The 21,597-nt window shown below is 39.4% G+C and overlaps 1 protein-coding gene across 2 annotated transcripts; it reads left to right on the forward strand.

The window, feature by feature from the left end:
* Positions 1-9,870: 9,870 nt before the first annotated feature.
* On the forward strand, positions 9,871-19,972 carry TLR10 (toll like receptor 10). 2 transcript variants are annotated; one of them, XM_029932294.1, is made up of 4 exons: positions 9,871-9,937; positions 10,165-10,238; positions 16,125-16,222; positions 17,357-19,972. In XM_029932294.1, the coding sequence occupies exon 4, from the start codon at positions 17,419-17,421 to the stop codon at positions 19,720-19,722; it is 2,304 nt and encodes a 767-aa protein (XP_029788154.1). In that variant the 5' UTR covers positions 9,871-9,937; positions 10,165-10,238; positions 16,125-16,222; positions 17,357-17,418; the 3' UTR covers positions 19,723-19,972. The 2 variants fall into 2 exon arrangements, with proteins under 2 accessions (XP_029788154.1, XP_029788164.1); XM_029932304.1 differs by having other exon boundaries at positions 19,385-19,972.
* Positions 19,973-21,597: the final 1,625 nt, after the last annotated feature.

The raw sequence follows: 21,597 nt of genomic DNA on the forward strand, positions 1-21,597 counted from the left end.
GATTAAAACCCTCAATAAAATAGATTTAGATTTAGAGGGAACATACCTCAACATAATAGAGACCATATATGAAAAAACCCACAGCCAATACCATCCTCAATGGGGAAAACCTGAGAGCTTTTCCTCTACAGTCAAGAGCAAGACAAGATTTACTCTCACCACAGTTATGTAACATAGTACTGGAAGTCCTAGCCATAGTACTCAGACAACAAAAGGAAATTAAAAAACATCCAAATCAGCAAGGAAGAAATAAAAATTTTGTTTGCGAATGACATGATACTCTATATAGAAAACCTGAAAGACTCCACCAAAAAATTTGCTAGAACTGGTAAACAAATTCATAAAGTCACAGGATACAAAATCAACATACAAAAATCTGTTGCATTTCTATACTCTAATAATGAAGCAACAGAAAGAGAAATTAAGGACTCAATCCCAGTTACAATTGAACCAAAAAAAAAAAAAAAAAAAGCAAGATACCTAGGAATAAACCAACCAAAGAAGTAAAAGATCTGTACTCAGAAAAAGTATAAAACACCAATGAAGGAAATTGAAGATGACACAAAGAAATGGAGAGAAATTTCATGCTCATGGATTGGAAGAACAAATATTGTTAAAATGTCTATACTACCCAAAGCAATCTGTACATTAATTTTTTAAATGTTTATTTATTTTGAGAGAGGAGAAAGAGCACAAGCAGGGGAAGGGCAGAGAAAGAGGGAGAGAGAGAATCCCAAGCAGGCTCCATGATGTCAGCACAGAACCCAACGTGGGGCTTAATCTTATGAACCATGAGATCATGTCCTGAGCCAAAATCAAGAGTCAGATATTCAACGAGCTGAGCTACACAGGCACCTCAGCAATCTCCATATTTCATACAGTTCCTATCAAAATACCACCAGTATTTTTCACAGAGCTAGTTTTTACATAACTAGTTGAATAAAATAGAAAAGCATTAAGCCCCTATGGGTATATTGGCAATAAGATGGACAGTTCAAAAGAAGATTCAGTGGGAAAACAAACCAATGAAAAACTCTGACCTCACTAAACGCAACACAAACATCACCAAAGTTTCTAGCTTTTCCTTTTATTTTCAAGTAAAACCATTCAAGGGGTGCCTGTGTGGCTCAGTCAGTTGAGCGTCCGACTTCGGCTCAGGTCATGATCCCACAGTTCGTGGGTTCCAGCCCCACGTCAGGCTCTGTGCTGACAGCTCAGAGCCTGGAGCCTGCTTCAGATTCTATGTCTCTTTCTCTCTGCCTCTTCGCTGTTCTCACACACTCTCTCTGTCTATCTCTGAAAAATAAATAAAATGTAAAACCTTTCAAATCCCCAACCTGCATGGTCACATGAAAACAGTCCCTCCTGAGGATTTCAGGGGCATGCCAAATTTCCGGGCTACCTCTTTTTGGACAATTTCTTTCTGTGGCTCCCCAAGACTTTGGACCCGCTCATCCCTGCTTTCCTTCACTGTTCTAGAGCTTTCTGATGGACTTCATCCTCATACTAGTACATAGTCACTTCTTGAGTTACACAAATTAAAATCCACACAAGTGATGGGACACCCTTAATAAAGATCCATTATCAAAGTTAGTCAGCAAGTCCCCAGGCACCATGTATTTGAGAGTCAGGGGAAGGAAGGCTGCATGTTGATGATGTGGTTATAGGCAGGCCTACAAGGATGCTGATCCCTCTTCCAAGACAACTTGAAGATACTTCTTAGAACTTAAATATGATATCCTTCCCCCCCAAAGAAATTGGAGGCTTGGAAAAGATGCTAAGGGAAGTTTTAAGGAATAAGAACAAAAGGATTGGGGCACGTGGGTGGCTCAGTTGGTTAAGGGTCCAGCTTCAGCTCAGGTTATGATCTCATGGTTCAAGAGTTGGAGCCCAATATCCAGTTCTCTTCTGTCAGCACAGAGCCTGCTTCAGATCCTCTGTCCCCTCTTTCTCTGCCACTACCCCCCCCTAAGATAAATAAACATTTAAAAAACACAAAAGGATTAATGCCAATATAAGAGAAAAAATAAGAAATAAGAGACTAAATCTGGGAGGTCCACCTACATCTAATAAGTATTCTAGACAGATAAAATGGAGGAGACATTGTCAAAGTAATAAAGCAAAGTAATTCCATTGAAAGACATGAAACTCTTAACTATACCCAGCAAAATGAATGGTACAAGGCATCACCTCTTGAAATTTTAGAAAAATTTTAGAATAATGTTAAACAATGATCCTAAAAGTTTCCAGAGAGAAGGAGGAACACATGTACAAGGAGTCAGAAATAAAGATAGCATTGCACTTCTCAATACCAGAAGCTGGAAAATAAAATTGTGTGGGGAAAGTTATTTGAAACTTAGAAGTTCAGATACAGCCAAACCATCAATCAAACATGAAGCAGGACATATACGTTTCTGCTCTAAATTAACCCTCAAAAGACTTTTTCTTAGGAAATTACTGGAGTATGTGTTCCATTATAGCAGGCAAAAATCAAGACAATGCTATTAATTCTCTATAGTGTTTCTGACATAAAAAACATGAATAAATTTAAGAGTGTAATTAACAGTAAATATCTACTAAAATAATTAGGAAGTGATGAGTTTTGAGTACCTATCATTTTGTTTTTAATATAGTTTATGTAATTGCAAGCATATACAATTTAATTTTTACTAATAGTTGTTTTGGCCAACTGGTTCACAAAATTCTTGAAAATTAAAACTTCGCTTTTATGAGCTGGTATGACCCAGCTCTAGCACACCATTGGATATATTGAAGATATCTGATTCAGTGTATAATTTTTTCATATTCAATCAAAACATTGCACATATTTGGTTGAAAACAAAGAAACCTGAGGAGATTTCTCAAATTGATGTGTCTTACAGGATGTTTGTTACATTATAGTGTTTCTCTATAACTTGGTCTAAGACAAACATTAAGTGGGGCATCTGGGTGGCTTGGGCGGTTAAGTCTAACTCTGATTTTGGCTCAGGTCATGAGCTCATGGTCATTAGATTGAGCCCCATGTCCAGCTGCATGCTGAGTGAGGACCCTGCTTGGGGGTCCCTCTCCCTCTCTCCCTACCCCTCCCTAACTCATGCTTTCTCTCTTTCAAAATATATAAATAAACATTAAGAAAAATAATACAACAAACATTAAGCAGCTTATTAATAAAGCTATTATAATAAGTGGCACCTGGATGAGAAATCCAGACTTTCCTCCTTACCTTCTCTATTTTCCCTTTACCACTCCTGTTTAACCTATAAATTTTATCTTCCACCCCCTCTGCCCCGCCACTTGTCCGTGGTCTCCATTCCTCTCCTGTCCCTTGTCTTCATCCTGATTTTCTCCACTTTGTTGTCCCCCATTCTTTCCCCTATGTTTTTGTTTTCTTTTAGATTTGCTATCTTTTCTGCTTTTTAAAGCCTTCCATTGTCTCTCTTCCTTCTTTAAATTTTTTAAAAAGTTTATTTATTTTTGGAAGAGACAGTAGTATGAGCAGAGAGAGAGAGAGGGAGACACAGAATCTGAATCAGGGTCCAAGCCATCTTGGACACAGAGTTTGACATGGGGCTTGAACCTATGAACCATGAGATAATGACCTGAGCCAAAGTTGAACACTTAACCAACTGAGCCACCCAGATGCCCCTCTCTATATATGTCTTAAATCTTTCTTTAGTATTTGCTTATCTTCCCTCTTCTCTCTCCCATTCCACCTTCTCTCCCCCATTCATATATATATATATATATATATGTATATATGTATATGTATATGTATATATATACTGATATATATAGGCTTATGCCTAAAGTCTTTGGGGTAATTTCAGAGGACACAGGTCCTGATATGTATTTCTACAGTAGGGTCATATGGGGAGTGAATAGGATCATTTGAGAAAAAGAACAGGAGTTGGAATGAGAAGAGGTGAGGAAATGAGAAATATCAATATTTGGCATTAGTGAGGAGCTTTCTGTGGGTGAATAAAAGTTCCAATTTGTTGATTAATTATAGGATGGTCATTAATTAATTTAAGGCTCTAGACTGATTTGTTCAATATGGTGGCTACCAGCCACATTTGGCTATCAAGTGCTTGAAATGTGACAACTCTGAGTTGAATTGTGGTGTAAGTATAAAACACATACCAGACTTCTAAGACATTGTATGAAGAAAAAAAAGAAATATCTTAATAGTTTTTTATTGACTATATGTTAATATTTTGACACAGTGATTCAATATATATTGAAACTAACTTAACCTGTTTCTTTTTGTCTCTTTAAATATAGTTACTAGAGGGGCACCTGCTTGGCTCAGTTAGTTAAGTGTCTGACTCCAGCTCAGGTCATGATCTCATAGTATGTGGGTTGGAGCCCGCATCCGGCTCTGTGCTGACAGGGCGAAGCCTGGGGCGTGCTTTGGATTGTGTGTCTCTCTCTCTGCCCATCCCCTGCTCGCGCTCTCTCTCTCTCTCTCTCTCTCTCTCTCTCTCTCTCTCTCTCTCAAAAATAAATAAAACAAAATAAATGTAGTTACTAGATAACTTCAGGTTACTTGTGTGGCTTTCATCATTTCTATTCTCTTGGACAGTGCTGCTCGAGTCATTGATAATGAAGTATTTACCAAATTTCTGCAGTCTTTCTTTAGGTTTCCATTACATATTTAGGGCCATTCAATTTATTTGTGCAAACTAAAATTTTCTCCCTTCCTTACACTTGTATGTATAGTAAATGAATGATAAACTCTTAGAATTTCCTGACCATGTGAGAATTTTGTTACCTTTTATTTTTCAAAAATATAATTCAGGAAAAATACACTTTGTCATTATTTTCTCTCACTGATATTTATAACTAAAGTAGAGGAGCTTTATTTAACCCGTACTTTGTACTAGACTATGAGCTTGCCTGCAGTGGCTTTCAGCAACCCTCGTCCCTTCCTTCCACCAATTGGAAGCCTTGAGTTACTTGACTTTCCTACCTGCTCAGATCAGGGACCTCAGCCCTATCAAAGGCAAGAGGTAAAATAGGCCAGTAGCCTGTCAGATGATCCATGGTCCTCTGCCCAATAGAGACACTCCGTTTTGAAGCTCCTTGGATACAAAGATCCAATCAGATTTCTTATCTTCAGGAAGTACCCTCAGGAGGAGCCTCTGTCCTGCCCATAAGCTATAATACTGAGAACAGGCTATAGTAAGAGATAGAAGCAAAAGCAGCAATAAAGAGAAGCTGGCAGTAGAAAGAGAAGCAGATTAAGAAACAGGAAGAGTGAAAGAGGAGCTGACTCATTACTAGAGTAGAGAACAGCCTTTGCCCACTTTGGAGAACACAATAAGATCGTCCAACCACCAAGGCTATTGTGGCAGCCATTTTTCTAGTTCTCTGTGAGACCGTGTAGCCTTCCTTACTTCTGAAGTATCTTTAAAATAAACCTCCAACCACCTGAGGTAACACAGGGTTCTCTGTTCCTTGAACAGATATGAAGGATATCTATAAGAGGGGGAAATTACATGAGGGAGAGAAAGTATGTGTGTGTGTGTGTGTGTGTGTGTGTGTTACCATGACAGATATCTCCAAAGCTCAGAGTAGGAGAAGAGGAAAAAAAGGGACAGACAAAGAGGAAAGATTTTTGAAGGAAATAAAACAAAATTACACCCCAAGCTTATCAGTGAATATGGTTCTGAGCTTACCATTACTATTGCTAATTGTAAATAAGGATTTAAATATTTAGAAATTCCAGAGGAAGGCAGAGAGAGTAGTACATAAACTTTTGGGGACCTGGAATAGTGAAAACACTATGGCCTTTGGACTCAGGTTCAGTTTTGAATCTTGACTCCATTTCTTACTGGATGATTACCTTGGGCAAGTTTTCTATTCTCTCTTAACTAGTTTCATCATCTGTCAAGTGGGAATTATAGATAAGTTTTATGGAGTTTCTGGTGAGGATTAGCCAATATGTTGTATGTAATACTTCCTATAATACTCCTGTATTTACTTTAGAAAAGTAAGTCAAGCTATTGTGATGATGATGATGATAATGACACAGAATACTACTCTTTTTTTTTTTTAATTTTTATTTATTTTGAGAGAGACAGAGTGCAAGCAGAAGAGAGGCAAAGAGACAGGGAGAGAGAGAATCCCAAGCAGGCTCCATGCTATCAGCACAGAGCCCAATGCGTTGTTCGATCTCACCAACTGTGAGATCATAACCTGAGCCGAGATCGAGAGTTAGATGCTTAACTGGCCGAGCCACCCAGGTGACCCCAGAATACTACTCTTTAACTGGGCTCCACTTGTTTTTGATAAGTTCATTAAAAAATAAGTAAAGAAGGTGCACCTGGGTGGCTCAGTCAGTTAAGTGTCCGACTCTTGATTTCAGCTCAGGTCATGATCTCATGGTTAGTGAGATAGAGCCCCACATCAGGCGCTGCACTCACAGTGTGGAGTGTCTATGGGATTCTCTCTCTCCCTTTCTCTCTGCCCCTCCCCACCTCTCAAAATAAATAAATAAACTTTAAAAAATAAGTAAAAGAAAAAACCTCCATTCACTGGCCGGGCAAATGTTTAAATACTTTGGGCTCTGAAAAAAGGAAGAACATGTCTTTAGACACCAAAAAAATCCGAGTAATTTTTTTCCTTGAGAAGACAACATAGAATGTGAGTGTCCTAATCATAGCAGTTTGAAATTTTTTGAAATAAAACCGATTTTAGAGCTTAGTTCATTCAACAAGCTAGGAATTCCCTCCCCTACACTCCTGATGGGTGCGCCTCCAGTACCTATTTTTATAGACATGTTTGCTTATGTTTAGTGACCAGTAGACTGTCCATCTTCTGTTGTTGTTTCTCTTTATTGTATGGTTTCCTCCTAGAGTATGTATAGAAATACATGCATTACATTTTTATGAAAAATCCCAATGTTATTATTTTGTTTTTATTTTTATTATTTTTTTTAAGAGAGAGAGAGCACAAGTGGGGGAGAGGAACAGAGGGAGAGAGAGAGAGAATCTTAAGCAGGCTCCATGCCCAGAGCAGAGCCTGATACAGGGCTTGATCCCACGACCATATTATTGTTTAAAAAATTCTTATTTTTGAGATTTTATTTATACTAAATATTTAGCTGATATTGCTGGATATCACTAGTGAAGATAAAAACTTCCAAATGGATGGTCCATTGGAGGAATGGCCAATTAAAAAATGAATGATTATAGTAGGTTTATGTATATGTGAAATTGGGGAGGGGTACATTCTTAAAACCAGAATTTTTTCTTAAGTTTATTTTGAGAGAGAGAGAGAGTGAGCCCATGCAAGTGGGAGAGGGGCAGAGAGAGGGAGACTCCCAAGCAGGCTCCACACTGTCAGCATGGAGTCCAATGAGGGGCTTGATCTCACAACCATAAGATCAAGACCTGAGCTGAAATCAAGAGTCAAATGCTTAACTGAACAAGCCACCCAGGCTCCCTGATCTGAATTTTGCAGTCGGTCACCATCAAAGTGCTCTAAAATGCTTTGGGAAACAACATGGCAGTTCACCATATGATCCAGCAATTCCACTTATAGGTCTATACCCAATAGCATTGGAAGCAGGGACTTGAACACCCATGTTCATAGCAACATTCTTCATAATAGCTGAAAGGTTAAACAACCCAAATATTCATCGCTGGATGACTGGATGAACAAAATGTGGTATATACACACAATAGAATACTATTTAGATTTAAAGAAGACAATTCTAATATATACCACAAGAGGTTAGAACAGAGTCCTGCCTTACTATTCTTTAACAAGAGTTAAGAATAATTTTATTTTTTTTAACAAAACTTTGATCTTGAAGTCAGAGTGAGAGCAGTTAGAAAAAGAAAGATTCATAAAGGAACCAGGATGATAATGAGGGTACATTACTAGGCCTTACCACCAGGGCCATGTAGTGAGAAGGATTTCCTTGAGAAACAGGTTTTGATCATGGAGGCCGGACTAGTCCAATATGTGTGAACCTCACTGCTCTCAAGGAAGGTATTAGAAACCTTTTTGTTTTTTTTGTTTTAGTTATCACGAGACCATAAAAGGTAACTGGGCCCCAAAGAACGTTAATCAAGGGAGATGGGATTTCAGAGAACAGGCTGAAATAATTTCCATCATGTCACCCCAACCAGAGAATGAAGTCCCAGGAAACAATAGAGAAGTGCCCTTTTAAAAGGTTAGATAAGGAGTCAACAATAAGTTTAATTGGCAATCACCCTTTAAAGACTGTGACAGCTACACCAGGTAGTCACACAACTGTGGCCAGATTTGAGGCAGGAGGTCTGAGATGATGAGTGTAGCATGCTTCTAGCATTACCAATGAGTTTTGTGGTACCTCAGTTATTAGGAGAGAGAGAGAGAGAGAAGAAGGAAATTCTGATACTACATGTGGAAGAACCTCATGGTTCATGGCTCAAGAACATGGAAGAACCTCAAAAACATTATGCACTACATAAAATAAGCCAGTCATAAAAGGCAAACATTGCATGATTCCACTCATATGAGGTGCCTAGGATAGGCAAACTCCTACAGAGAACGGAATAGTGGACCTGACTGGTGGAGAGTAGGGGGAATATAGAGTTATTGCTTAATGGGTCTAGAGCTTCAGGTTGGAAAGATGAAAAGGTCTGAAGATAGACAGTGTGATGGTGGTGTAAGAGTTGCCATGGGAAGGTGACTGAGCGGCCACTTTGCTGTGGAGAGCTGCGAGCACCGACAACCCCCACCGGCAAACCTGGGATGACCCGAGCCATTTGAAAAGCACCAGCGGCCATTTTATTGCAGGTCAGATAATAGTTCCAGGCACCGCCAGGACTGACGACCCCCAGTCTCCAATCTGGACTGTCTCAAACTGGAATGCCTCACCATGGGATTCCAGCATCCCCCTCCCCACCGAAGTGAACAGCCAATTGAATCCTGCCACCGTCCAAAGATGCCCCCACTTGGCTATCGGCCCACCTGAGCTCAAACCCGGAACTTTTGCACCCATAAAACACCTTCCTCTCCCATATCAGGCGCGACTTCCCTGACTCACCGCTCAAGAGTCACGGAACCTCGCCCGGGAATCGCAGACTCCAGTAAGGGCCTTCTTGTCTCCATAACTTGGTCTCTGTCTTTCCTCTCGCCTCTGCCTCCATCTATCAAACCTTACATCGGTTGCACAACCATGTGAACGTACTTAATGGTAGAATACTTAAAAATGGTTGGGGGGGAGGTGCCTAGGTGGCTCAGTCAATTAAGCATCTGACTTCAGCTCAGGTCATGATTTCACAGTTTGTGAGTTCAAGCCCCACCTGGGGTTCTGTGCTGACAGCTTGGAACCTGGAGCCTGTTTCAGATTGTGTCTCCCTCTCTCTCTGCCCCACCCCTGCTCACAATCCGTCTCTCTCCATCTCAAAAATAAACATTAAAAAAATTTTTTAATGGTTAAGAACAGTAGGGTGGCTTGATTGGGCATCTGACTCTTGATTTTGGCTTAGGTCATGATCTCACAATGTGAGAGTTTGAGCCCTGCATTGGGCTCAATGCCGGCAGTGTGGAACCTGCTTGGGATTCTTTTTCTGCCTCTCTCTCTGTTCCTTCCCAACTGTGCTCGCGCCCTCTCTCTCTCTCTCTCTCTCTCTCTCTGTCTCTCCCCCTCTCTCTATGTTCCTCCCCCACTTGTGCATGCTCGCTCTCTCTCCCCAACTAAATAAACTTTAAAAATGGTTAAAATGGTAGATATTATGTATGTATATTTTTCCTGCCATTTTAAAGTGCTCATAGATTGCAGTGAATTCATGCAACATGTAATGCCACTAGCATGCAGTAGGGGGCAAAGGAGCTTAAGCGTCATGGAAAAAGCTTGATTCAAGAGCTCCTGCAGCCAGTTCTGGCCCCATCGGTGAATCATCCGCACCTGCAGCACTGCTGGAGCCACTGCAAACCCGGGGTAAGAACTGTTAGCCTTGTTCGCTCTAACACTCATGAGAAAGAATTAAGAGTGGAATGGGTCTTTTCTAGAGAAGAGATCATTGGAACCCATGTACATGGGAGGAAAGTAGCCTTACTCAGATTTTTAGTATTTATTATTTTGCCTACATGCATCTAAAGATTAAAGCTTAATGATTAATGAGTGATGTTGGGGCTCCTGATCTAAGGACTTGAACTGTCTTATAGGTACTTGCTGGTTTGGGTTTATTTCCACGTGTTGCTGATTAAACCTACCCAGAATGGATGACCCCATCATTGCGGTGAGGTTTCTCCAGCTTTTGTTTTCCTGTAGTACACGTTAATAACATCTGCTTGGCTATTTAAAGCATATTTGTTGTTCCTGTACTAGTTTAAAGTTCTGCATTTGCATATTATGTCAAAAAGTAGGAGCCCATCTGTTAGATTTTGTACAATATAGATAGCTTGTCCAGTTTCCTGCAGAAGTCCACCGTGACCCACTGTAGAGTACAGGATGATTGATAGCACCTAAGCACCTGATTCCTAGAAGAGCTTTGTCACATACTGAGTTATGAATTAGAGTTCTGTGTACTGTTTAAGTTTTATTTCAGTTCTCATGAATTCATAACTTAGGAATGGATGTGGGACAGCCTAGCAGAGGGTCCACTAGCAGCTGCCTGCCACCTCAGAGAAGGGAGCCTGGGGTGAACAGGGAGGAAGAAGCCACCATAACAGCTACTCCTGAAAGTGGAATCAAGGTTGGCAATCACATCCGAAAACAACTTCATTTCACAGTTTGACCTGCCTTCAATTTGGGTTCTGGAGAGGACTAGATAAGTCTGGGTTCAAGTGCATACTCTATCACTTATTCACTGAGTTACTCTGGGCAAGTTACTCAACCTCTGAGTTTCAGCTTCTTCATATGCGAAATAGGGATAAAAATGGCCACCATTTGCGGAGCCTGAGTGGCTCAGTCGGTCAAGCATCCTCCTTTGGCTCAGGCCATGATCTTCTGGTCTGTGAGTTCCATCCCCACGTTGAGCTCTGTGCTGACAGTTCAGAGCCTGGAGTCTGCTTTGGATTCTGTGTCTCCCTCGCTCTCTCTCTCTGCCCCTCCCCTGTTCATGTCCATGCTCTCTCTCTCTCTCTCTCTCTCAAAACTAAACATTTAAAAATTTTGTTATAAAGGTCACCATTTTGTTAAATTGTTGAAGGAATTGAACAAGATAGTGTATGGAAAGCATTTAGCTCTATGTCGGACACATAGGTGACACTCAAAAAATGTCATTCTTGCTCTTTCTTATGTTGCAAAGATCATTCATCATGCTATAAGGTTTTAACCCCTTCTCTACTTTTTTGCATCACTGGGAAAGAGAAATTAGATGATTAAGTATTCTTTGGTAAACCACTAATAGTCATTTCATTAGTGTCTTTTGATTTGGACTTTTAAATCATAAACTATTAGAGAAAGTCATTCTCTGCTTTTCACCTACTTTCAGCAGAGTAGTAATAGTAGTAGGAGTATGATTAAAAATATACAATACATATTCAATGCATCTTTCATAAAAATTTTATATCATACTTTTAAAAATGTTGTAATGAAATCCCATAGTGCACATGCATTGACTGAGAGATAGCACCTTTTTATTTTATTTTATCAGGGGAATTTCAAAATGAGTTAGTTCCTCTCTTTTCTTTAGAATGATTTACAGATGAGGCTGTGGTATTGGGCAGGGAGAATAGGTGAGTAACACGTAGAGGCCATGACATCTCATTTCAGGGGATTCCAGAAGTAGCAACTAGGTTAGATATTGCCTCATTTTCCAAGGGCTATAGCCCCTGAACCTAGGGACTTTAAGTAAGTTGCTACAAATTGAATTATTCTGTGAGATGATAATGTTAAAAATGTTACTGTCAGCTTACTAACTACAACTGTCAGTGTCCTGCCAAGCCACAATGGATCCTGAGACAAAAGGAAAATTCAGTGATACTGATCCTGTCTTTATGAAAATTTTTGATACTTTGTTCATTGTGAATTTTTAAATTTTTTTAATGCTTTTATTTATTTTTGAGAGGCAGAGAGAGACAGCGCGAGCAGGAAAGGGGGCAGAGAGAGAGGGAGACACAGAATCTGAAGCAGGCTCCAGGCTCTGAGCTGTCAGCACAAAGCCCGACATGGAGCTCGAACCCACGAACAGTGAGATCATGACCTGAGCCGAAGTCAGACGCTTTACCAACTGAGCCACCCAGGCACCCCTCATTGTGAATTTTTGTGTTAAAATTAATTTAAAAATATTTCATCAAAACATTATCTATCTTGATTCTTGAGTTTCTTGTCACACCTTAAAATTTGTGTCTGCAATCACCCTATCCTTGGCCTAGATAACTGCTGCCATTTGTGATAAGCCACACATGGTAACAGTAATTTATATACATTATCTTGATGAAAAAATGGAACCTTTTAGCAGTTAAATAAATGGTCACGTTAACACAGGCAGCAAGTGGCTAAGATAGGACTTGAACACAAATCTCTCAGTCCCTAACACTAGACTCATGATCTGACCATCATGTACTGCACTATATCAGGAATTCACCACATGAGTTCATTCATTCAACACACATTTTTGAGAACATATTGTGTGCCACCTTGTGCTAATAGATCCAAAATTGAATTTGTTCATTTATTTTAAAAGACTTTATTTTGCAAATTAATCTCTACACCCAACATGGGGCTTGAACTCACAACCCTGAGAGCAAGAGTCACATGCTTCAACGGCTGAGCCAGCTAGGCACCCCTCCTTCATATAACATTTAAAAAGTATTTCCTGAGCATGAGCTTTGTGCACTATCCTATTAGGAGGGGATACTGAAGTGAAAAAGCTCATCAGCTCCTTTATTCTCTCATGGGTGTAAGATGTGGAAGAGACAGTCAATAAACAAATAAACGAACAAAGGTTTCCGAGACCAGTAAGGTGATGTGAACTAATAACAAGTGTGGCCACTTTAGATTAGGCGGTCAAGTCAGGTCTCCTAGAGGAGATAAGCTTTTAAGCCAAGATCTAAAGGACAAGAGAGATCCAGCCAAGGAAGGGTCAGGGAAAGAGTAACCCAAGTGAGGGGAAAGTCAGTACAAAGCCGTAAGGTCAGAGCAAGTGTAGTTGTGGCCAAGGAACAGAAAGAAAGACAGTATGACTGCAGCGTAGAGGGCCAGGAGAAGGGTGGTATGAAGAGAAATCCGTGAAAGGATCAAGAGCAGCTCATGGAGGGTGTTATAAACCAGTATCAGGTGTTTGAGTTTTATTCTAAATGTAACAGTATGTAGTTAGGACATAGGTTGGCTGCTGTAACAAAATATAGTGGCTTAAATAAGACAGGGCTCAACAGAATGGCTAAATCCATGTCAGTCCTTGTAAGTAATTGATATAAAACCTAAACTGGATGGCATTTGCAGACTTACTCATTAGGTTCCTTGGACTCTATGATGGGAAAGTTTAAAGAATCAGTATGACTTAGTGAGATATAATTTCATCATAATTAGGGCATTATAAGATATTATGTAAACAAAATTACCTTGACTCACCCTAGAGAGACAAGGTAGAAGAGAGGCTAAGACACCAGACACTGGACTCACCATATTAACATTGTGACTGTGAGGCAGTTTTATGACCTCTCTAAGCACCACCTTCCATATCTATAAAAGGTGAACAGTGGTAGGACTGACGCTGTAAGGCTGCTGTTGTAAGGATCAAGCTATACAAAGTAAGTATTACATAGCTCAGTGAATGCTAGTGGTTGTTCCTAAAAAGGCATCAATTAACCACTGCTTCATTTGCATGATAGAGTCAGTATGGCATGGAGATGCTATAGACTTGGATAGATATAAATGTATAGATTCATCACACAGAACAGGTTATTCAGGTCATCTTAAAGGTGGGTACTGGACTAATATTATTGTACCGGTAACAAATTTATTTTGCTGTATTTTTAAAATCTGGAACGTTATCATGAACATAAAGCTGTATCATAGAGGCTCTTTTTTTATGTTCATGATTTGTTCTTATATTGATCATTGGATGCTATATTGAGTGTTATATAAAAGAAGTGATCAAGAAAAGACTACCTGGGATAAATTGGAGGAATATTTTCAGTGGAAAGCTGAAAGCTCCAGGGCAATTCCAGGTTACCATCTTCTCAATCCCACCCCCCGACCTGGTGTCTTTGTGCCCCCTTCCACTGAGCACACAGTGGACGAGGAAGAGCAAAATCAAAGTTTTCTCTTCACAGTCATGTCACAAGATGGTCAAGCATTTCTATATTCATTTTCCTATATTCTATAAAATAGTTTTATGAAATATTTTCATTTTTAAGTTATTTGGGGAAATGTCCACATTTTCTAGAATTTCTAAACAACAACAATGACAAACTTAAGCAGGTTCTAGAGAAAGAAAAATCTAGATGAGCATGACATAATATTCCAGCTATTCTTTTGTCTGAGTTCTGCCTATTTTGTCCCCCCATCATGCCTTCATACATATTATCTCATTTATTTATCTCAAAACTCTGGGAGGAGAGTACTATTACCTGCCTTTTACAGATAAGAAAACTCATGGAGGCAGAATTCTGAGGACTCAAAGAGTCAGACTTCAAGTTGTTTGGACACAGAACAGAGGCAATTGAAGAACTAAGATTTTTATAATATTCATTATTCAAGATATTTATTAAGTACCTACTCTGCTGGGATGCCTGGGTGGCTCAGTCGGTTGAGGTCCAACTTTGGCTCAGGTCATGATCTCACGTTCGTGGGTTTGAGCCCAGGCTCTGTGCTGACAACTAGCTCATGAACCTGGAGCCTGTCTTCAGATTTTGTGTCTCCCTGCTCATGCTGTCTCTCTATCTCTCTCTCAAAAATAAATAAAACATTTAAAAATTTTTAAAAATAGGACCTACTCTGCCAGGAACTTTTCTGGGCACTGGGGCTATAGCAGTGACTAGAACAGGTAGAACTTCTGTTCTTACATAGCTTACATTCCAGGAAGGGGTAAGAAAAGAGAGTCTATAAACAAAATAATAAATGTGCATGTTAGGTGGTGAGAAGGGCTAGAAAGAAAAATAACTTTTTGGGGCTCCTGCATGGTTCAGTCAGTTAAGCATCCGACTTCAGCTCATCATGATCTCACTTCATGAGTTCGAGCCCTGCATTGGGCTCTGTGCTGATAGTTTGGAGCCTGAAGCCTGCTTCCAATTGTTTGCCTCTCTCTCTGCCCCTCGAGCACTGCTTGTGCTGTCTCTCTATCTCTCAAAAATAATAAACATAAAACAATTGTTTTAAAAAGGGAAGAAAAATAACGTTAAGATAAGGAGAATAGAGAGTGATTGGGGACTGATATTTTGTAGAGGGTGGTCAAAAAAGTCTTTCTGACATGCAGAGATATGAAGGGAATGAGTGAGCATGCCACTTGTCATCTGGAGAAAGTGTATTTTGGAGAGAGGACAGCAAGGACAAGTTCAAAAATCTGATGTGGGAGCATGCTGGGAAGGCATAAGGAGTGACCAGACTAGAGTTGGAGAAGTGGATTGAAGCTGTCAGCTCCTGCAAGGACTCAGGATTTTCCTCTGGTTGAAATAAGAAACCAGTGGAACATTTGGACTGGAAGAGTGGCAGATTCTGGTGTATCTTTTAAAGATTCCTCTGTTTGTTGGGTGGAAATGACTGAAGAGGCACAAAGCTGATAGGAAAGACCCCCTGGGACTCTATCAAGAAAGGAGGTAGGAGGGGAGGTGGTGAGAAGTGGTTAGATTCTAATATTAATGTGTAAACTCTTAAACTTTATGTCCTCCTACACCATGCACTGGGAAAACACCGAGGCGAGGTAACTAGCTTGGTGAGAGTTCTCCTGCTTAAGACATGCATGTATTTCCTGTTTAATACATGTACCCAATACTCACCAACCCTTACTTTCCTCAGGCTGGTCACTCCCACAGACCAGCAGGAACAAAAGATATAATACTCCATGGGAAGATATGGTGTAGTGAGACCCCTCTGTGCTCTTTATGCTATTCTGTTGTTCTGAGAAGCCATGTATATGTGTGTCCGTGTATGTGGGCAGGCATGGTGTATGTATTTTGGCCCTGTAGAAAGCCCCCAAGAAATGGGAACCGTTTTCATCATTATTGCTCTTATTTGACAGTGAGCCAAGTTGCTGTTGCCACCAACCTAAAGACATATGGAGCCATAAGGACAGGAACCATTCTGTTTATTTCTGTTTTAGACCTTCCACGTATATGGGTAAGTGTTGTTGAAAATCAGATATTAGCTTAAAGGACTCTCTATGTCCACAAATGTAAAAGTTGAGGAAGAATTCCTTGTCATCAATTCAGGAGCCCATAGTATTTGGTAATAAAAAAGTACTTTCACTGAGAGTTTAAATTCTGCCCAAAACCTGCACATAGATGTTTATAGCTGCTGTATTCATAATTGCCCGAACTTGGAAGAAACCAACATGTCCTTCAGTAGGTGAGTGGATAAATAAACTATGTTACATTCAGATAATGGAATACTATTTTGTGCTAAAAACAAACTATCCAACTATGCAAGTAGGAAGGAACTTTAAATGCATACTAGTAAGTAAAATAAGCCAATCTGGAAAAGCTATTTACTGTATGTTTCCAGCCAAATGACATTCTGAAAAGGACAAAACTATGGAGACAATAAAAATATCAGTGGTTCAAAAGGGTTGTGGAGTGCAGGGAAGATGAATAGGCAGAGCCCAGAGGATTTTTAGGGCAGTGAATGTTTGCATAATCACGAATGCATGCCATGATATGTTTGTTCAAACTCATAGAATGTCCAACACCAAGAGTGAAGGGTAATGTCAATTATGGACTTTGAGAGATTATAATGTGTTGATGTAGGTCTATCAGTTGTAACAAGTGTGCCATACTGATGGAGGATGTGGCTAACTGTGGAGGCCACTCATGTGTGGGGTTAGAGGGATATGGAAAAAAATCTCTGTACCTTCCCCTCAATTTTGCTGTGAACCTTCAACTTCTCTAAAAGAATAAAGTCTTAAAATTTTTTACTTTCAATTTTCTTAAAGGCTTCAGGCTATCAAAATGGGATGTAAGGGAGAGTGTTGACTATGGCCTCACAATGAAATTCCTAAGTTGAACTGGGAGAAAGGCACTTCTGCCGACTATTATATATCTTCTGGGAATTCTGACTTGCCTTGGTGACAGGGCTATGGCAGAGCACCTGGCTTGGAAATCTATAAGCCAAACTCTCAGATCATGTCAAAGACTCAATATACAGGTTAGAACTCTGTTCCAAACCCTTGGTGAATAGAATGAACTTGGGGCATCCAAAGTAATCCTATAGGATTTAAAAAATGACATAGCCACTAAATATTATGTATCTTTCTAGGATTTTGAACTCATCTTCATCAGTCATATGAGGGAACCGATAATAGAATCCTTGGAATTACAATGACAGTTATCAGAAGCATACATGTATTCTGTAGTATTGTTATCTCAGTGCAGGGCTGGGCTTCAAAGCTGCCAGAAGAAAGGGAATTGACAATGAACTGCTCCAACATGTCCCTGAGAAAGGTTCCTGCAGACTTGACCCCAACCACAGCCACACTGGATCTATCCTACAACCTCCTTTCTCAACTTCAGAGTTCAGATTTTCATTCTGTCTCTAAACTGAAAGTTTTGATTCTATGCCATAACAGAATCCAAGAGCTGGATATCAAGACCTTTGAATTCAACAGAGAATTAAGATATTTAGATTTGTCTTACAACAGATTGAAGATTGTAACTTGGTATTCACTGGCAGGTCTCAGACATTTAGATCTTTCTTTCAATGACTTTGACAGTGTGCCTATCTGTGAGGAGACTGGCAATATGTCACATTTGGAAATCCTAGGGTTGAGTGGGGCAAAAATACAAAAATCAGATTTCCAGAAAATTGCTCATTTGCATCTAAATACTGTCTTTTTAGGATTGAGAAGTCTTTCTTATTATGAAGAAGGTAGCCTACCCATCTTAAACACAACAAAACTTCATATTGCTTTACCAACGAACACAAATTTCTGGGTTCTTTTGTATGATGGATTTAAGACTTCAAAAATACTAGAAATGACAAAGCTAGATGGCAAAAGCCAATTTGCGAGTTATGAAACTCAACAAAATCTTACATTAGTGAATTCCAAGACATCTATTCTATTGCTTAATAAAGTTGATTTGCTCTGGCATGACCTTCTCCTCATCTTCCAGTCTGTCTGGTATACATCAGTAGAGTGTTTCCAAGTCCAACATCTGACTTTTGGAGGCAAGGTTTATCTTGACCATAATTCGTTTGATTACTTAAATACTGTAATGAGGACTATAAAACTGGAGCACATACAGTTCAGAATTTTTTATATTCCACAGGAGAGGGTCTACTTGTTTTTTACCAAAATGGATATAGACAATCTAACTATATCAGATGCACAAATGCCACACATGCAGTTTCCTAATTATCCTACAAGATTCCAATATTTAAATTTTGCTAATAATATCTTAACGGATGACCTGTTTAAGCAACCTATCCAACTGCCTCATTTGAAAACTTTCATTCTGAAGGGCAATAAACTGGAGACACTTTCTTTAGTGAGTTTCTTTGCCAACAACACATCCTTGAAGCACTTAGATCTGAGCCAGAATCTGTTACAATATGAAAATGATGAAAATTGCTTTTGGCCAGAAACCTTGATCACTATGAATCTGTCATCCAACAAATTTGCTGATTCTGTTTTCAGGTGCTTGCCCAGAAGTATTCAAATACTTGACCTGAATAATAACAAAATTCAAACTGTCCCTAAAGAGATTATTCATCTGAAGTCTTTGCAAGAACTAAATCTCGCATTTAATTTTCTAACTGATCTTCCTGGGTGCAGTCATTTCAGTAAACTCTCAATTCTGAACATTGAGATGAACTTAATTCTCAGTCCATCTCTGGACTTTTTCCAGAGCTGTCAGGAAGTTAAGACTCTAAATGCAGGAAGAAACCCATTTCGGTGTACCTGTGAATTAAGAGATTTCATTCAGCTGGAAAAATATTCACAGGGTATGATGATTGGATGGTCAGATTCATACATCTGCGAATACCCTTTGAATCTAAAGGGGACTCGGTTAAAGGATGTTCATCTTCCAGAATTATCTTGCAACATAGCTCTGTTGATTGTCACCATTGTGGTTATCATGCTACCTCTAGGGATGGCTACAGCCTTCTGCTGCCTCTACTTTGATCTGCCTTGGTATTTCAGGATGCTAGGTCAGTGGACACAGACATTGCAGAGGATTAGGAAGACAACCCAAGAACTCAAGAGAAATGTCCAGTTCTATGTGTTTATTTCATACAATGAACATGATTCTACCTGGGTGAAGCATGAATTAATTCCCAATCTAGAGAAAGAAGAGCAACTGACTTGCCTTCATGAAGAAAACTTTGACCCTGGCAAGAGCATTACTGAAAATATCATGAACTGCATTGAGAAAAGCTGTAAGTCCATCTTTGTTTTGTCTCCCAACTTTGTTCAGAGCGAGTGGTACCATTATGAACTTTACTTTGCCCACAATCGCTTCCAAGAAAATTTTGATGACATAACTTTTATCTTACTGGAACCCATTCCCCTCTGCTGTATTCCTACCAAGTATCCTAAGCTGAAAGCACTTATGGAAAAGAAAGCATACTTGGAATGGCCCAAGGATAGGCATAAATGTGGACTTTTTTGGGCAAATCTTTGAGCTTCTATTAATGTTAATTTATTAGAAACCAGAAAGATGTGTGAACTACAGACATTCATAGAGCTAAATGAAGAGTCTCAAGGTTCTGCAATCTCTCTGATAAGAACAGACTGCCTATAAAAAAAAAAAAAAATCCTCCTTTCCCCTAGGGAAATGGGGCCTGCGTACACCATGGGGATAGAAGTTGATACAATCTGGGGCGCCTGGGTGGCTCAGTCAGTTAAGTGTCCGGCTTAGGCTCAAGTCAGGATCTTGCGGTTCGTGGGTTCCAGCCCCGCGTCGGGCTCTGTGCTGGCAGCTAGCTCAGAGCCTGGAGCCTGTTTCAGATTCTGTGTCTCCCTCTCTCTCTCTGACCCTCCCCTGATCACTGTCTCTCTCTGTCCCTCAAAAATAAATAAAAAGCATAAAAATTTTAAAAAAAGAAGATACAATCTTTATGATGGTTACTTGGCAATATCATTTAAATGAAAAAATGACTATTTTTTATGTCGGTTCCTGGAAGGATTTCTAGAATGTATCCTACAGAAATGCAAGTTTGCAAAGGCTTATGTAAAAAGATGTTCATTCCAGCATTATTTATAATAAAAAATTGAAAACAGCTGACATGTCTATAGAATAAAAATTGATTCAATAAATTATACTTCATTAATGCAATAAAATATTACACAACAATTAAAAAGATGAGGTAGTTCTACATTTACTGGCATGGAGAAAATAATATTAATATGATGGTTTATATATTGAAATAAAAATCTCAATCTCAATCTATATCAGTTTAGTACTTTGGTGTAGTAACAGTGGTTGGGCTCTGGGAGGTTGTATTACAGAAAACTTTTGGTTTCTATCTTGTATATTTCTGTAATGTTGGAGTTGCTTAAGTGAATCTATATTTCTTTTGTAGGTAGAAAAAACAAGAAAGATACTTTTTAAAGCCTACACATCCTATTCATTTTGCTTGATTCTTCCTTTCTGGTCTCCCCAGTCATAGGAAGAAAACAAGCTTATCTAAGTTTTACAAAATTATATTTCAAAAAATGTTACTTCCATGATTAGAAAAATTTCTGTGTCTTATCCATCTGATAAAGGAAGAAAATGGCCATACTAGTTTAAGATCTAACACCAGTCTCCTGTTACCTCCCTGTATCCTATCACTGAGCCCTATCAAGTTATAGGCCTTTTCCCATATCATTCAGGCTCTTTCTCTGCCCCCAGTCTTTAACATTTGGCATCATGACTGACTGTACAATCCAAATGTCAACTCTTTTTTGGAAAACTTCTTCACCTGCACATATGATGCTCTTTGATTCTCCCTAACACTTCATATATACTTCTATCACCAAACAGATAATACATTTTTAAAGTTTCTCTTTCTCATTAGACAATGAGCTCCAAAAAAAGCCAAGGACAGACTTCCTTCTGCCCTTATATCAAGTTGTTTGCTCAGTCCCTGGTGTAGAGAAGGTTTCAATAGTACTTACGGAATGGATGTCAGGTAAGCTAGATGAACTTAGCAGGGACTCAGTTGGTTTCAGGATAGAAACACAAAAAAAGACAAAGAATCCAGAGTTGAAGGATTTCAGAGTATAGCTTGACTAATGTGAAATTGCCCATATGCCATTGCTCTTAACCTACAACAACACCTACTTCATCTCATTTGGTCTAATAAAACTAATCTCCTAAGCAGGGTAAAATTAGGCTTTGCATCTACTTTATTTCCTTATAGTTGTGGTCTTACGAATTCTGAGGCTAGCAGTCATTTGAGAAATTGTATTCAAGATGGTCAACTTGAGAGTGTAGAGACAGGGTTGGGTGTCAATCTCCAAGCCAGGTTTTGCTACCATTTGGCCAATGACCAGTCTACTCTGAGGAGCTAGA

Source organism: Suricata suricatta, chromosome 1 (genome assembly GCF_006229205.1).
Source record: "Suricata suricatta isolate VVHF042 chromosome 1, meerkat_22Aug2017_6uvM2_HiC, whole genome shotgun sequence".
Taxonomy (NCBI): domain Eukaryota; kingdom Metazoa; phylum Chordata; class Mammalia; order Carnivora; family Herpestidae; genus Suricata; species Suricata suricatta.

Excerpts from the sequence above, each read along its gene's own strand:
- TLR10 (XM_029932294.1), top strand. The coding sequence starts at position 17,419 with ATGACAGTTATCAGAAGCATACATGTATTCTGTAGTATTGTTATCTCA.